The following is a 17,932-nucleotide window of genomic DNA, read 5'->3' as shown; positions in this document are numbered from 1 at the left end:
AAGGGAGGTTGTAGCCAGGTGGGGGTTGGTCTCTTCTCCCAGGCACCCAGCAGCAGAACAAGAGGACACAGTCTTAAGCTGTGCCAGGGGAGGTTTGGGCTAGAGGTGAGGAGAAAGTTCTTCCCAGAGAGAGTTGTTAGCAGTTGGAATGTGCTGCCCAGGGAGGTGGTGGAGTCCCCATCCCTGGTGGTGTTCAAAAGGGGATTGGATGTGGCACTTGGTGCCATGGTTTAGTAGTCATGAGGTGTTGGGTGACAGGTTGGACTCGATGATCCTCAAGGTCTCTTCCAACCTTATTGATTCTATGATTCTAAGTGTGAGGGTGATGAAGCCTTGGAAGCGGCTGCCCAAAGAGGTTGTGGAGTCTCCTTTCCTGGAGACTTTCAAAACCCACCTGTGTGGGTGCTCCTGTGTGGCCCACCCTAGGTCAACCTGCTTTGGCAGGGGGTCTGGACTAGATGATCTCCAGAGGCACCATCCAACCCCTCCCATTCTGTGGGGCAGTGATCCCATCCCATGCTCATCCGCAGGCTGGGCCAAGGTTCCTCTAGGTCCTTTCTTCTTGGTAACTCTCAACCCTTCTCTCTCTCCCATCCCAGGGACCCAACAGCGTTTTTGAGGTGTACCTGGTGGGCAACAACTCCAACCACTTCATCATCTCACCCACCTCCATCCAGGGGAAGGCAGACATCCGTGTCCGTGTGGCAGTGCCGCTGGACTTCGAGACCATTCCCCGCTATGAATTCTCGGTAAGGCTGAACCCCTCTGCTCTGTCCTAAGTGACCCTGGAGTGACTTATTAACAAGGCTTCTCTCTTCCTCTCTCTGATCCACACTGTGAAACTCTGGGGCATTACAAAATGGTCAAAAAAAAAAAGAAATAATAATAATAAAGGAAAAAAGAGGAGGTGGGGAAGAGGTTTGCTCTGCACCTTCCCTCTCTTTTCTCGTCATCCAAAGGCTGAGCTGCAAAAGCTTAAGCAGAGCTTGCTGCCCCTTGCTTGTCCTGTCACAACAGGCCTGGCAAAGAAGTCTGTCTCCAGTTTTCTGATCAGTCCCTTTGAACACTAAAAGTCCACAGGAAGGTCTCTCTGGAGCCTGCTCTTCTCCAGCCTGAACAACCCCAGCTCTTTCAGCCTGGCCTCACAGCAGAGGGCTTCCAGCCCTCCCATCATTGCTGTGGCATCTTCTGGTTCTAACAGGTCCACGTCTCTCCTGTGCTCAGGACTCCAGAGCTGGCCCCAGCACTGCAGGTGGAGTCTCAGCAGAATGGAGCAGAGGGGCAGAATCCCCTCCCTCCCCCTGCTGCCCACACTTCTGGGGATCAGCCCAGGACATGGCTGGCTCTGGGCTGTGAGTGCATCGCACTGGCTCGTATCCAGCTTTGCACCCATGAGTTCAAACCCTCAGCACTGAGCAGTCCTTTCCCTGCTTCCACTGTACCTGAAGAGGAAGGTGCATGCTGCTTAGACCTTGTTTTCCCTCATGGGACTGTTGCTCTGAGCAGGTATTGCTTCCAGATGGGGGCAACAAGCCTGAGGAGGGGTCTGGAGCACAGCCCTGTGAGGAGAGGCTGAGGGAGCTGGGGTTGCTTAGCCTGGAGAAGAGGAGGCTCAGGGGAGACCTTCTTGCTCTCTGCAAATACCTGAAGGGAGGTTGTAGCCAGGAAGGGGTTGGTCTCTTCTCCCAGGCAACCAGCACCAGAACAAGAGGACACAGTCTCAAGCTGTGCCAGGGGAGGTTTAGGCTGGAGGTGAGGAAGAAGTTCTCCCCAGAAAGAGATTGGCCATTGGAATGTGCTGCCCAGGGAGGTGGTGGAGTCCCCATCCCTGGAGGTGTTCAAGAGGGGATTGGATGTGGCACTTGGTGCTATGGTTTAGTAGTCATGAGGTGTTGGGTGACAGGTTGGACGTGATGATCTCAAAGGTCTTTTCCAACTTTATTGATTCTATGGTTCTATTCTATGTCACAGGGTTGGGAAAGCTTTATGGAGCATAAAAATGATGCTTTCAGTGCACCTATAAGGTACCAAAGCTCTCCCCAGCCTCCTGCTCCAATTTGTTCCCTCTCTCTGCCTAAGCTGTAAGTTCTGAAGGCAGGCAAAGCAAGCTCATAGCACACCAGTGGTGGTAGTCCTGGCAGAGGGGTTTTCATGCACTGATGGAGAAAGATGAACAAAAGCCTGTGCTCCAGGCTGGAGTGGGGTGGCAGGTTCTGATTGTCCAGTTTGCCATGCAGAGGCTGAGGCTGCTCAGGGCAGGTGATTCAGGGTGTTTGGCTCACCTGAGATCTGAGCTCATTCAGAGATGAGATGCTCCCAGGGAAAAGGGAGCATCCATGCTTTGGTGGTTAGCACTGAGCTGCCTCACCTGGTGAGGGAGCCCAGGTGAGCATTGTTTTCTCCTGTGAAAGGGAACAGATTAGTCTCCCCAACCTCACAGACAGTGGCTTCAACCTTTCCCTTTGCTTCCTCTCTCTGCCCCAGCTCTTTGCAAACGAGAGCATCCCAGACCACGTCGGCTTTGCGCGCGTGAAGATTAACCTCATCAACGAGAACGACAACCGCCCTGTTTTCAGCAAGGTCCTCTACAATGTCAGCCTCTTTGAGAACACCACTGTGGGCACCACGGTCCTCCAGGTCCACGTGAGTAGGAGCACCCTGTTCTCATGACTGCACAGCCCCAGGGCTCTCAGTTTCTCTCCACAGGGGAGATGCTCAAGTCCCATAATCATCCCCGTGGCTCTCTCTTGGAGTCTCTCCAGCAGCTCTCTGTCTCTCTTGAACTGGGCAGCCCAAAACTGGACACAGCATTCCAGGTGTGGTCTCACCAAGGCAGAGTAGAGGGGGAGAAGAACCTCCCTAGCCCTGCTGGCCACACTTTTCTTGCTGCACCCCAGGGTGCCATTGGCTCTCTTGGCCACAAGGGCACATTGCTGTCCCACGCAGGACTTGCTGTCTGCCAGCATTCCAAGTCCTTTCTCCATGGAGCTTCTTTCCAGCAGGGCAGCTCCCAAACTGTCCTGGTGCTTGCTGTTCTTCCTGCCCAGATGCAGGACCCTGCACTTGTCCTTATTGAACTTCCTGAGGTTTGCCTGCACCCAGCTCTCAGCCTGTCCAGATCTCATTGGGTGGCAACACAGCCTGGCAGGTGTCAGCCACCCCCAGTTTTGTATCATCAGCAAACTTGCTGAGGGTGCACTCAATCCCCACATCCAGGTCATTGATACAGATATTGAACAAAACTGGATCCAGAACTGATCCCTGGGGAACAGCACTGGCCACAGGCCTCTAACTTGACCCTGTGCTACCGATCACAACCCTCTGAACTCCTCTGTCCAGCCAGTTTGCAATCCACCTCACCACACAACCATCTGTGCCACACTTCTTGAGCTTTTCTCTGAGGATGTTACAGTGCCATCCCAGCCCTCTCCTCATGCCTGCTGACCCAGGACACAGTCCCTGGTGCCCACCCAGGCAGGCATGTGCTGGTCCAGAGGATGAAAGCCCTGACAAGAGGCCCGGGCGCAGTCGCCTGTACGTAAGTGTGTTTACTCTACAAGCAGATGGTGTGGAGCTGCAGAGAGCCCCTGAGCAGCTCCCATCTGACAGTTATTAATATTTCAAGCAGATGTTTAGCTAGTCAGCCCGTCAGACAATGAGATTGTTACTGCCTCTCCTCTTTCCCCAACTTCCAGCCATGCCAGCGTTTCGGAGGAGGGGAGGCAGAAAACGCCAGGCGTTGAGCCTTCGATGATAAATCAGAATGGATGCAATTAGAGCTGAAATCCAGCTTGCCCTCCCAGCTGATCCCAAACTTTTAACAGCCCTCATAAAGTGCCAGCTCCTCCTGCTGCTGGTGGCGTTGGCTGTGGAGGCGTAGCCCTCTGCTCGCCTCCAGGGCGCTGCTCGCCGGCACCGTGCCTCTCACACGATCAACCAGGTCGGAAAAGACCTGGGGCAGTTTTAAGCTATGCCTTTAATTTCATATCTATTTTTTTTCCCCACAGATCTTGAGCAGAAAAGTAGTTAAATGTGAATAAATCACTACTGGGTGTGAAAAGGTGAGAGGCCTCCAGCATAAGCCTTACGAGGAGAGGCTGAGGGAGCTGGGGTTGCTTAGCCTGGAGAAGAGGAGGCTCAGGGGAGACCTTCTTGCTCTCTCCAACTCCCTGAAGGGAGGTTGTAGCCAGGTGGGGGTTGGTCTCTTCTCCCAGGCAAGCAGCACCAGAACAAGAGGACACAGTCTCAAGCTGTGCCAGGGGAAGTTTAGGCTGGAGGTGAGGAGAAAGTTCTTCCCAGAGAGAGTTGTTAGCCATTGGGATGTGCTGCCCAGGGAGGTGCTGGAGTCCCCATCCCTGGAGGTGTTCAAGAGGGGATTGGATGTGGCACTTGGTGCCATGGTTTAGTAGTCATGAGATCTTGGGTGACAGGTTAGACTTGATGATCCTTGAGGTCCCTTCCAACCTTACTGATTCTATGATTCTATGAAAGGAAAGGTCTCTTCCAGCCTTAGTTATACTGTGATAAAATACTGTGAAAGCAAAGATAATTCTAACCAATCCCATTGGAGAGATATCCACCAGAAGACTGGTTGTACCAAAACAATTCCTTCTCCTCCTCTCTTCTCTTCTCACTTCATTGCTCTGGAGAGATGCTAACTTGCTTCTGCCTGACCTTGACTGCATTCTTTTGGTTAAGTCTAACAGCAACTTTGTCTGCTCCTTTCTCTTCTCCCTTTTGGACAAGGGGTGGGGAGCAGAAAAGGAGAAGCCAGTAGCTTCTCTTGACATGGGGGGTTCTTGTGCTGTTTGTTGTAGCAAGACTGCCCTACTGCCCTATCCAAGCATGTCTCAGGGGAGACCTTATTGCTGTCCACAATCCCTGAAGGGAGGTTGTAGCCAGGAGGAGGTTGGTCTCTTCTCCCAGGCAAGCAGCACCAGAACCAGAGGACACAGTCTCAAGCTGTGCCAGGGGATGTTTAGGCTGGAGGTGAGGAGAAAGTTCTTCCCAGAGAGAGTTGTTGGCCATTGGGATGTGCTGCCCAGGGAGGTGGTGGAGTCACCATCCCTGGAGGTGTTTGAGAGGGGATTGGACGTGGCACTTGGTGCCATGGTTTAGTAGTCAGGAGGTGCTGGGTGGCAGGTTGGACTTGATGATCTTTGAGGTCTTTTCCAACCTTATTGATTCTATGATACCCTGGAAAGTAAATTCCTGGCATTGCAGCAGGCTGAGAGGGGTTTAAAAAAATGTGTAGACACTTTGGGATGTGGTTTAATGGCCATGGTGGTGTTAGGCCAACAGCTGGACTCAGTGAAGTCTTTTCCAACCAAAACAATTCCATGATTGTGTGATGCCCTCTGCTTCAGCAGCTGAAAATCACAGAATCCCAGCATGGTAGGGGTTGGAAAGGACCTCTGGAGATCACCTAGTCCAACCTCCCCTGCCAGAGCAGGTTGACCTAGAGAAGGTTGCACAGGAAGGTGAGTTTTGAGTGGCTCTAGAGATGGAGACTCCACCACCTCTCTGGGCAGCCTGTTCCAAGTGTTGTGCCTCCCTCACAGGAAAGAAGTTCTTCCTCATGTTTAGACAGAACTTCTTATGTGCATCTTTGTGCCTTTTACCTCTTGTCCTGTCACTGGGCACCACTGAACAAAGTCTGTCCCCATCCTCCTGACACCCACTCTTTAAGTACTGATAAACACTGGTAACATCCTCCCTCAGCCTTCTCTTCCCCAGGCTAAACAGCTTAGAGGAAATAGAAAGGCAAAAAAAAACCTCAAAGAGCAAGCAGGCTTCATTGCTGGTGACAAAAGACCATTTGTCTCCACAGCATTTCAGCTCCTAATGTCAGTGACAGTAGAGAAGCATTGCCTGCTACACCTATAAATCAGCTGCAAAACAACCCCAAGTGCCAGCAGCTGGCACTCAGAGCTGCTGCCTGGCTTTCTGCTGCCTGCCTCTTCCCCTCTGCCCAGGGATGTGTGGGCTCTGATCCGTGCCCCTACAGCTTCCCAGGCAAATCTTGGTCACTTCCCTGGCATGGCACAGCCTGGCACAACCTCTAAGATTTTGTTTGTCTGCCCATTGTTCTTTATTTTGTCCCCTCTCCACCCCTCTCCACCGTCTGTTTAATTCTGTCCTCCAGAAGTATTTATCACCTGGATTCAGGTAGTCCTTTGCTTGCCTGAGAACATCTGGAGAGTCCAGGCTTCACAGGAATGGCTCCTGCTGTGTGAAGGGAGCCTGGAATGCAGAATCCCAGCATGGTAGAGGTTGTAAAAGACCTCTGGAGATCATCTAGTCCAACTCCACTCCTAAAGCAGGGTGAGCAAGTTGCCCCAAATCACAATATCCAGAGGGGTTTGGAAACTCTCCAGAGAAGGAGACTCCACAACCTCTCTATGCAGCCTGCTCCACCGCTCCAGCACCTTCACAGCAAAGAATTTTCTCCTTATGTTCATGTGGAATCTTTTGAGTTCAAATTTGTCCCCATTTCCTCATGCTCTGTCTCTGGGAACCACTGAAAAAGTGTCTGGCCCCATCCTTCTGATCCCTGCCCTATAGCTGTTGGTTAGCACTGAGCAGATGCCTTCTCAGGCTTCTCTTTGGCAGACCACAGGGCTCCAAGCCTCTCAGCCTTTCCTCCTCAGAGAGTTATTCCAGTCCACTCATCATCTTTGTAGCCTCCCCAGTGGTTCCATGTCTCTCTTGAGCTCGGGGGCCCAGCTCTGGACCTAGAACTCCAGCTGTGGCTTCACTAGGGCAGCCTTCTCTCCTACCCTTGTGCTCTTTCCCATGTGCCAAGCCCCTTAGCCAGGAGAACACTTGCAGAGACCAGCAGGAAGGAGTCCCAGAGTTGCCCTGTGACATAAATCACTGCAATCTGGAGGTAGGTACCCATGTTTTGCAACCAGCAGCCAAGGTGAGAAGACTCTCTGGGGCTCTACAGTTGTCAGTGTCCTCTCCCCATGCAAACTTCTGTTTTCCCTTGCCCCCAGGCCCTGCTGTTACAGGGACAAGCCAGGCTGGAGCAGCTCAGAGGTCCCACACAGCCCTTCTACAAGGCTGGGGTGATCAGAGCTTAGCCTGAAGATATGGGCAAGTTCTGCCCCAGTTACCAACAGATATTGAAATACTATTTTTTTTTCCCTGAAACAACTGGCCATGAAACCTTTTAATAACATAACAGAAAAGGTCAGAGAGAGAATTTCACACTTCTTGAGCAAGCAGGCAGCCAGTATAACTTCATGCCTTCCAGGAACAAGAAGCAGCAAGAACATATACTGCACCCTAAATTAACTGGGTCTCTGACACCCCTGGCCAGCTGCTACCTAGGCAGTTGGTGGCTTTGGATGGGTGCTGGCTTGCCTAATAAAGAGCAGTGGGCTGCAGGGTTGATTCCTGGACAAGTGTGAGGAGCAAGGCCACCAGCTCCAGCATGAAACTGTGTGACTGGAAGCCCCATGGAAGGCAGAAAGGTGGATAAATGTCCATGTGCAGCTGCAGCTATGGTTAGTGACTGTGATGGGTTTAGCAGACATCTTCCAACAACTGGTTTTCTCCTGGAGTGAGAGGAGCAGGAGAGAGGAGAGTGTCTTCAGCCCTGTCTCACCCAGCTGAGAAGCCCAGTAGCTGGAGGAGAGGAGGAGCTGCTAAAGCAGAGACAGATCTGCAGATCTCAGGCCACATGGAGCATGAATCCATTGCAGAGGTTGTCAAAACAGTAGGCAGATGTTGGAGGGACAGATGAAGAGTCCAAGACCCACATTATTAACAATAGCAGTACAAGCCTCGAAGGAAACAGAGTCTGGAATGAAGAATGATGTTCCCTGGGCATATTCCCCAGAGCAAGAGCAGAGAAGTGAGGTGGGGAGAGCCAGTAGGAGTGCCTGCAGCTTTGGGATGGAGCACTGAGCAGAAGGTGAGCTCCAGGACTGGTGGAGGCAGTCCATTAATCCTGTCTGAGCCCAGAGGCAGCAGAAGCTCTCAGGTATGTGTCCCTGTTCTGCTGCTGCCTTCTGTCCTGCTCCAAGCTGCCTCGTTGCTGACAGCAGGGAGTGGGGCTGCTGCTTCACAAACCAGTAATTCACAGATTCACACTTTGCATGAGGTTGGAAGGGCTCTTCAAAGGTCATCTTGTCAGCAGGGACATAAGTACTTCAGGCTGCCTGGGTCTCCAAGGATGGGGCCTCCACCACATCCCTGGGCAACCTCTTCCAGTATTTTCCACTCGTCGTGAAGAGCTTCCTCCTAATGTCCAACCTGAATCTACCCTGCTCCAGTTTCAAACCGTTGCCCTTTGTCCTGTCACCACAAGCCTTTGTCAAACGTCCCTCCCCACTCCTTCTGCAGGTCCCCTTCAGGTACTGCAAGGCTGCTCTAAGGCCTCCCTGGAGCCTTCTCTTCTGCCTTCTGAAAAGCCCCAGCTCTCCCAGCCTGTGCTTATAGGAGAGGTGCTGCAGCCCTCTGATCATCTTTGTGGCCCTCCCCCAGACCTGCTCCAGCCAGTCCATGTCTCCCTTCTGTTGTGGGTCCCATAGATGGACTCCATGTGTGATCTCACTAAAGCAGAGTGTCAGAATCCCCTCTCTCCATCTCTGGCCACACTACTTTTGGTGCAGCCCAGGCTGCCATTGGCCTTGTGGGCTGCATGTGCCCATTGCTGGCTCATGTCCAGCTTCTCACCCACCAGCAGCCCCAAGTCCTTCTCTGCAGGGCTGCTCTCAAATCTCATCATCCCTCACCCTGATCTGATATTGAGGATTAACCCAACCTAGGTCATAGAGAACAGCTTTTTGTCCCTGCTCATACTCTTATCCCCCCACAGTTTGCATCTCAGCTCATTAGCTTCCTAGAGAAGGGAAATTAGACAACTTATCTAAAGGGAATTAGCATGTCAGATGATACAGGTGCAGAGAGAAAAGTCTCAGGGTCCCATCCTTGATGGTTGTGAAGAGGTCTGATGCTGGTCAGACAGCAAACTTAGCTGTTCAAGTGACTGCTCTTTCCCAGGCATGGAGAGTTTGAAAGCAGTTCCCTGGGCTTGCATCCAATTAGCTGTTGGTGGACCTACCATAAGGAACACTTCTGTGACCTGGGGAAAGGGGGGACTAGTCTCAAGGGGGAGAGGGGAGTGCCAGGGGAGGTTTAGGCTGGAGGTTAGGAAAAAGCTCTTCTCAGAGAGAGAGATTGGCCATTGGAATGTGCTGGCCAGGGAGGTGGTGGAGTCACCATCACTGGAGGTGGTTAGGAAGAGACTGGATGGGGTGCTTGGTGCCATGGTTTAGTTGATTAGATGGTGTTGGGTGATAGGTTGGACTTGATGATCTCAAAGGCCTTTTCCAACCTGGTCTGGTCTGGTCTATTCTATTCTATTCTATTCTATTCTATTCTATTCTATTCTATTCTATTCTATTCTATTCTATTCCTTTTCTGGTGCAACTTGAGGCCATTTCTGCTTGTTACTTGAGGGAAGAGACTGAACCCCACCTCACTCCAACCTCCTTTCAGGGAGTTTTACAGAGCAATAAGGTTTTCCCTCAGCCTCCTCTTTTCCAGGCTAAACAATCCCAATCCCATCAGCTATACCTCTGAACATGCTTCAGCAGCTCAATGCTTCTTGTACTCTGGTATCCAAAACTGAACACAGTACTTAAGATATGGCCTCACCAGGGCCAAGGATAGGGGCATGATCTAGTTCCCTACTCCTGCTGGCCATACTGCTGCTGATCCAGGCCAGGATGCTGGTGGCTGCCTTGGCCACCTGGGCACACTGCTGGCTCATCTTCAGCCAGCTGTCAACCAGCACCTCCAGGTCCTTTAGTGCTGGGCAGCTTTCCAGCCACTTTGCTGTAATCCTGGAGTGTTCCTGGAGTCGTTGAGACCCAAGTGTAGGATCCAGCACTTGGCTTTGTTGAACCTGACATCAGCCCGTGCATCCAGCTTGCTCAGATCCCTCTGCAGAACCTTCCTACCCTCAAGCAGATCAACACTCCCCATCAATTTCGTGTGATATGCCATCTTGAAAGGCTGCAGGGTCTGAGTGTTTGTGATGGGTGGACTGGACCTCAGAGGACACCCCCTCAAAACCTTGCCTTTGGACGCTGCTGCTTTGACAGCAGCTGCCAGGAGCTGGGGCTGGCGCACTGCTGGCTTCCCAAAGGACAAAGAGCTGCATGGTGGCACAGGCACGTGCCTTTCTCTCTGTTGCTGAGGTTTTTGTCAGAGCTAGAGGAATGGGGAAGAGGCCTGAGACAACTCAGCAGGAGGCACGAATTAAGGAGCAGGAGGTCTCCTTAAGCTGCTGGTACACTACAGAGCCGCACGGCAAAGTCCTCCTGAAAAGCTCCGATAACCAAAGTCATTAAAGCCCAAACAAACCACGAGCAGCTCGGTTTTAACACAACAATGCATTTGATTTGCCTTCAAGGGTCTGCAGAAAAGTGGTTCTCCAGGGAAGTGTGGAAAGTAATCCTAGCTCTGTGATCCCTCCTCCCCGCTCTATTTTGTCCTGGTCTGGCTTGGCTGCACAGGCTGTGGTCTGTCAGCCAGCTGGCAAGCAGGAGGGAGCTGGGGAGGCTGCTGAATGGTCCTCTCCCAGCCCACCCTCGCTGGGAAGTGGCTGGGATGAAAACAATGTGATGTGGAGGGGTTTCCATGTCCCAGTTGCCCACCTTCACCCCCCTCAAATCATACAGTCATAGAATTGTTTTGGTTGGAAGAGACCTCTATGACCATCGAGTCCAACCATTAACCCACAGAATCACAGAAAGGTAGGGGTTGGAAGGGGCCTCTGAAGATCACCTTGTCCACAATCCCCCCCCCATCCCTGCCAGAGCAGGTTCACAGTATGACAGAATGGTAGGGGTTGGGAGATCATCTAGTCCAGACCCCTACTAAAGCAGGTACACCTGGATCAGGTTGCATAGGAACCAATCCAGGTGGGTCTGGAAGCTCTCCAGGGAAGGAGACTCCACAACCTCTCTGGGCAGCGTGTTACAGCACTTATCACAGAATTAAGGAACATTAGGGCTTGGAAGGGGCCTCAGAAAATTCATTTAGTCCAACTCCCTTGCCAGGGCAGGGTCAGCTAGAGTAGGTCGCACAGGAATGCATCCAGTTTGGTTTCGAGTGTCTCCAGTGAAGGAGACTCCACAGCCTCTCTGGGCAGCCTGCTCCAGTGCTCTGTCATCCTCACACTAAAGAAGCTTTCCCTCATGTTTAGATGGAATTTCTTATGCTCAAGTTTGTGCCCACTACCTCTTGTCCTGTTGCTGGGTACCACTGAAAAAAAGCCAACATTGACAAGCCCACCACCAAGTCAGAATCATAGAATCAATAAGATTGGAGAAGACCTCAAGGATCAGCAAGTCCAACCTGTCACCCAACACCTCAGGACTAATAAACCGTGGCGCCAAGTGCCACATCCAATCCCCTCTTGAACACCTCCAGGGATGGGGACTCCACCACCTCCCTGGGCAGCACATTCCAATAGCTAACAACTCTCTCTGGGAAGAACTTTCTCCTCACCTCCAGCCTAGACTTCCCCTGGCACAGCTTGAGACTGTGTCCTCTTATTCTGGTGCTGGTCTCTTCTGGGAGAAGAGACCAACCCCCTCCTGGCTACAACCTCCCTTCAGGGAGTTGGAGAGAGCAATAAAGTCTCCTTTGAGCCTCCTCTTCTCCAGGCTAAGCAACCCCAGCTCCCTCAGCCTCTCCTCACAGGGCTGTGCTCAAGACCCCTCCCCAGCCTTGTTGCCCTTCTCTGGACACCTTCAAGAGTCTCAATGTCCTTCTTAAACTTGAGGGACCCAGAACTGGACACAGGACTCAAGGTGCGGTCTAACCAGTGCTGAGTCCAGGGGCACAATGACTTCCCTGCTCCTGCTGGCCACACTGTTCCTGATGCAGGCCAGGATGGCATTGGCTGCCTTAGTCACATCCCTAAGTACCACATTTGTGAGTTAGTGACTTGCCTTCACCTTGGGACCTTCTCCTCCCACATCCTTCTGAAGTTAATCTCTTTGTTTTGCCCTGGTGTCCTCTATAACCAGAGACACCTCTGTCCTGGCCTGAAGCTAGGTTTCTCCCCATGAAAACCACCCTCCAGAACTCTGCACAGGATGCTTAGACTGCAAAATCATTCCCTCACACACAGTAATTTCAGGCAAGCCTGCTGGTGTGCTTTCCAGAGTTATCTTGTGCAGACCCTCAGGAATAGCTTCAGCATCTCCATCAGTCCACAGGCCTCAGACTATAAAGTGCAGTGCCCAATTCAACCATCAGGCATTGATTTCAGAGTGGGAATGATTTTCCATGGCTCATGGTATGTAGTGAGGCAGGTAAAACAAGCACTGTTCCCTTGGGGCTTGCTAAGCTGAGTCTGTAATACACTCTTGTGCTCTTAAAAAAGAAAACCCAAAAGCTAAAGTGCACTTTGATTTTCTGATGACAAATATCAGACTATTTTACAGAGTGGGTGGGGAAGAGCAGGTCCCTCTTTGTTTTCTCAGAGTAATCAGGCTGTGTATTATCATAGGGCCATAGAAGGGTTAGGTTGGAAAGGACCTAGGAGACCATCTGCCCCAAGCTTCCTGCTATGGGCAGGGAGGTCTTTCAACTAGACTTGCTTGATAAGGCCTCATCCAACCTGGCCTTGAACTTCTCCAGGGAGGAGGCATCCACAACTACTCTGGGCCACCTATTCCAGAGTCAAACCATCCTCATACTGAAGGACTTCTTCCCAAGGTTCTGTCTAAACCTCCTCTTCCTCAGCTTCAAACCATTCTCCCTTGTCCTGTCTCTGGACACCCCTATGAAAAGTCCCTCTCCAGCCTTCCTGTAGGATCTCTTCAGGTGTTGGAAGGCAGCTCTAAGGTGCCCCCAGAGTCTTCTCTTCTCCAGGCTGATCAGCCCCAGCTCCCTCAGCCTACCCTCACAGCAGAGGTGTTCCAGCCCTTGGATCATCCTTGTGGCCCTCTGGACTCGCTTCAACAGATGGGGACACCAGCACTGGATGCAGTATTCTTCTATATGTATGCATGTGTGTGTTTGCATTGTTTTACACATATATATTCTGGCTCACATCCCTGAATATTCCCTTTCTGCTCCTCTCCATGGATCACCCATCCCCGATCGCTGTCCCTAGCACATCCATTCACCTGCATTCTCATCTTCCCAGCTCCCTGCTACTGCACTTCCTCAGGAGAAGCCTTGTTAGTAAGAGCCTAATGAAGTAAATGCACTAATTAACCTTCCATTACTCTCCTCATTAAGGCAACCTTTAATTTGGTTGGCAAAGTTTCCTCTCCTTTACCACCCAGCTGTCAGTTTTCTTCTGCCGCTTCGATCTCTCTTTGGCCTGCACATCGGGGATGGGAAAATCGATCCCAGCCTGATTTTCTTTCCCCTTCCTTTGCAGGCAGCTGTAAACGCCAGTCAACAAGAAAGTAATAATGTGGTTTTCCCAGGCTGGGAAGGAGAGGTGCAGACATCAATAAGCACCTATTTAAAATGCAAATCGCTTTCTCAATCAGCCCTCAGCCTGCCTCCGGCGATGCTGCGGTGGTCTGAGGGCTCCCGGATCCCAGCCTGGAGCTCTGCGGTGCTCCCAGGATGGTTGTAGCCATGTGGGGGTTGTCAAGCGGTAGAATGAGAGGAAACAGCCTGAAATTGTGCCAGGAGAGGTTTAAGTTGGATTTGAGGAACAATTTCTTTCCTGAAAGAGTGGCCAGGTACTGGAGCAGGCTGCCCAGGGAGGTGGTGGAGCAGGGGGGCGAGTTTGCGTCCTGCCCTGCAGGGAATCACTTGCTGCACCAACATCAGAAGTAGCTTGCATCTCCTCTGCCTTCCCACGTGGATTTGGGGAGCACAGGTTGGTTAAGCACTGGGAAAAGAGGACTCCCAGCTCAGCCTCCACTCTCTCTTTCTTCTTCATCCCTGGAGAAGTTAGAAAAAATCATATAGACATGACACTTTGGGATGTGGTTTAATGGCCTTGGTGCTGCTGGATTGATGGTTCAACTTGATGAGCTTGGAGATCTTTTCCAGCTGAAACAATTCTGTGCCTCTGTGATGGCTTTGGGGTGCCCAGGAGGGTTGGATCCCTCTGGGTTTATCCAACTCCAAGTGCACATGGCCAGCATGAGTGGCATGGGGCTTTGCTTGCAAAACTTTGGGTTTTCCTCCAGTTGTCTGTGAAGCCTTTAGACCTCTACTCCATTCTATGTCCTTCCATCACTGTGGCCAAAGACACCAGCTGTGCCCTAACATCTGCATAGCTGCCACTGCCTTTTATTTCTTGATGATCTCCAAAGCTTTTTCTTCTCCTTTTTCTTAGAGGAGACAGAAATAGTCCGAGGTAAAAGACAGCAGTTGCAGAGGCTGAGCAGAGGGGCTGGTGGTAGCTTTGAGCTGCTGGTTGGCAAGGTGCCACACCATGCACCTTGTGTCTCTCTTCTCATGTGATGGTGACTATGTGGACCAGCCTTGAGGCAAAGCCTGCACTGGTGCTGATTTGGGGAAGGTTTTATGGCTCAAGGAACATAGCAGGTGAGAGCAGGGAGTGAGGTGGGGAGATACCTCAAAAATCAATGGGTGGATGAAAAACCTGCCAGGGATAAGAACATTCTCAGCTTGTGCAGGGAGTAAGGTGGGAGCTGAATCATCCCTACCCTAACTGTGGTGGCTGTGCCCAGCATTAGGACCGGGGGAGGAGAGTTTGTGTCCTGCCCTGCAGGGAGTCACTTGCTGCACCAACATGAGAAGTAGCTTACATCTCCTTTGCCTTTCCCCATGAGTTTGGGGAGCACAGGATGGTCAAATACTAGGCGAAGAGGACTCCCAGATCAGCCCCCAGCCTCTCTTTCTGTTTGAAGTCAGTGAAAAATACTATTGGAAAACCCTTCTGGGGAGTGTGATTGCCAGGGAGGTGGTAATGGGGGACTGCCAGCCAAATATCTGGGTGTTGCAGAGGATGAGCTCAGCAGAGCTCCCAGTTGCAGGATGGAGGGAAGAAGGATGTGGACCTGCTTTGGAGCAGCAGCAGCATCAGGGTGTGCATCCTTGCCGGGAAGGTTTTGTCCTGGGGATGGTAATAAAGGGGTTTTGCTGGGTCTGGGTGAGAACTCACCCTTGGAAGGAAGGTAGAGGAGGGAGGGCTAATTTCTGGCGTTCTCCAAGGCTGGACTTTGTCCCTCCTTCCAGCCCTTCTCCCCTCCCCGGCCCACACAGCTTGTCCTCCTTGTTAGCATCTTAATTGATCCTGTTGTTCTCAGCATCCCCCGAGCGCTCAGGACTCCAGCTGTGCTTAAACAGAACGAAGTCTCTTCCAATTTCCCCACCGCTTAAAAGAAAATTGAATCCTTTATCTGCAGGAGGAGAGGGAAACCGCAAACACACCAAGCCGTAAATGGTTAAATAATCAAAGCAGATGATTCCAAATTGCCTGGAAAGCTAAATCTGAAAGGCTTTGTCCTCTTCCTGCCTACTTCCCTTTAAAGAAAAGAAAAAGAAATGTGTGTATATATATATATATATATATATATATATACTTGCACTCCTTGTTCCTGTTAAATATTCTTATCAACCCAGCTCTGTAAATAAAGGGAAGGGGAGGAGGGAGTTACCAGGTAGCAGGGTGATTGACGGAGCTGAAGTCCTTGCCTTTCTGTCAGGGCCCAGCGCTCTTTGGCTGTGTTTATCTCTTGAATCTAAATATCAATCCGTAAGACGGAAATGGGCTGGAATAGGAATCGTGACAAGCCCGAGCCGCTGAGGAGAGAGAGAGAGAGAGACACTTATTGCAGCTTCTGCAGCAGTTCCCAGTCCTGATGGAGCTGTCAGGAGAAATGCACAGCTAAAGGGCAGAGTAGGGGGGGGGGAGGGGGAAGGCAAAATCACAGCTTTTCCACCATCCCCCCTAAAAGCCAATCCAGCCTGGGAGAGGGGGAAGCAAACCACGGAGCAAACGCAGACCTCTTGTTCGGCTTGTATCCTGCAGAGCACAGGCTGGGCAGCACGTTCCCTCCACCCTTCCCAGCAGGACATGGGGTTGGGTGGCTCTCCTGTGCTGCTGGCTTCAGCTGGTGATTTGGGAGGTGGAGGGAGAATTTTTCCCGAGGTGCTGCTTCCTGCCGTGTGAACGCCTCAGTTTCACACATCCTTCCAAGCAGGCCCTGCAGGGCAGTCACCATCTTCACCTCAATGTGTCCTTTCCCAGGCTTGGCTCCTCTGAGCAAGGGCAACTCTGTTGTGTTTTGCCACACACAAAGCTCCACCAGAGCCACTGCTCCTGGGATTTTAATCTGTTTTCCAAGCTGCCTTTCCCAGTGCCCTCATCTCCCCCAAAGCAGCCTGGGCTATGCTTCTTCCAGCAAGGAGCTCCCATGCAAGTCAGCACCCAGTGGGTGCCACTAGCTATGGCAGAGGCAATGTCATCCCATTGACAGATGACCTTGTGCAGCCCCTCATGCTGTTGACTGGTGTGAGGAGGAGGCTAATTGACCTAAAGTAGGCATTTGGGAACCATGAGACATGGAGAACAACCTCCTGAGTCCTGCTGAACCATCCAGAGGCCACTTCTGCCTCAAGACACAGGTTCTGGGGTGATTCTCCCCCTCTACTCTGCTCTGGTGAGACCCCACCTGGAGTACTGCATCCAGTTCTGGAGCCCCTAGTACAAGAAGGATCTGGGCATGCTGGAATGTGTCCAGAGAAGGGCCGTGAGGATGAGCAGAGGGCTGGAGCACCTCTCCTATGGACACAGACTGAGAGAGTTGGGGCTGTTCAGTCTGGAGAAGAGAAGGCTCTGAGGAGACCTAATTGTGGCCTTCCAGTATCTGAAGGGAGCTACAAGAAAGCTGGGGAGGGACTTTTGAGGGTGTCAGGGAGTGATAGGACTGGGGGGAATGGAACAAAACTAGAAATGGGTAGATTCAGATTGGATGTGAGGAAGAAATTTTTCCCCATGAGAGTGGTGAGAGCCTGGCACAGGTTGCCCAGGGAGGTGGTGGAAGCCTCCTGCCTGGAGGTGTTTGCAGCCAGGCTGGATGTGTCTGTGAGCAACCTGCTGTAGTGTGAGGTGTCCCTGCCCATGGCAGGAGGGTTGGAACTAGATAATCCAACCCTAACAATTCTATGACTCTGTTTGATCCTCCCATGGCTGGTTGCTGTGTCCTACAACCTAACTCTAGTGACAGGAGCAAAGGTAAGGCTCTCCATCCTCTCAAACTCCTTGGAGAAGTGGCTGCTTGCTGTCTGACTGAGACTTGGGTGTAGCTACCAGCTCTGGTGGAATGAGGACGTTGTCTTCCTAGAGCTCAGACTACGGCTTCTGGCCCATGGTTTTGCTTTGGTTGAACAAGGAGCATCCTCATCACTCACACTGGGAACACCTCTGACTGGCAGGGATGTGTTTTGGGCTTGCTGCCCCATGCTGACAAACTGAAAAGACCATTCTCTGGCTGAGCTGCTCAGAGCAACCAGTCTGCATCCAGTTTTGGGATGAATTATCTTCACTCCTGCAGGACAAAGCTTGGTGTGGTGGTTTTAGGCTCTCATCTGCTGCACAGGAGGAACATTACAGAACCATAGAATTGTTAGGCTTGGAAGGGACCTCAAGGATCATATAGTTCCAACCCCCCTGCCATGGGCAGGGACACCTCACACTAATAGTGTTCTCTTTTCAGGCATAAAGGGACCTGGGGGTACTGGTTGATAGTAGGCTGAACATGAGTAGGCTGTGTGCCCAGGTGGCCAAGAAGGCCAAGGGCATTATGGCCTGCATCACAAAAAGTGTGGCCAGCAGGAGCAGGGAGGACATTGTGCCCCTGGACTCAGCACTGGTTAGGCCACACCTTGAGTCCTGTGTCCAGTTCTGGGCCCCTCAGTTTAGGAAAGATGTTGAGATGCTGGAAGGTGTCCAGAGAAGGGC

The 17,932-nt window shown here is 51.7% G+C and overlaps 1 protein-coding gene across 1 annotated transcript in view; it reads left to right on the top strand.

Annotated features, from left to right (window-relative positions):
• CDH23 (cadherin related 23) overlaps positions 1 to 17,932 on the top strand; it is a 334,982-nt gene that overhangs the window by 215,907 nt on the left and 101,143 nt on the right. The window contains exons 12-13 of the mRNA XM_054174778.1: positions 600 to 749; positions 2,485 to 2,643. Coding sequence (XP_054030753.1) covers positions 600 to 749; positions 2,485 to 2,643 — 309 coding nt within the window. The remainder of the gene's footprint in view (positions 1 to 599; positions 750 to 2,484; positions 2,644 to 17,932) is intronic.

Source organism: Dryobates pubescens, chromosome 30, assembly GCF_014839835.1.
Source record: "Dryobates pubescens isolate bDryPub1 chromosome 30, bDryPub1.pri, whole genome shotgun sequence".
NCBI lineage: Eukaryota > Metazoa > Chordata > Aves > Piciformes > Picidae > Dryobates > Dryobates pubescens.
This window is presented reverse-complemented; position numbering and strand designations above follow the sequence as displayed.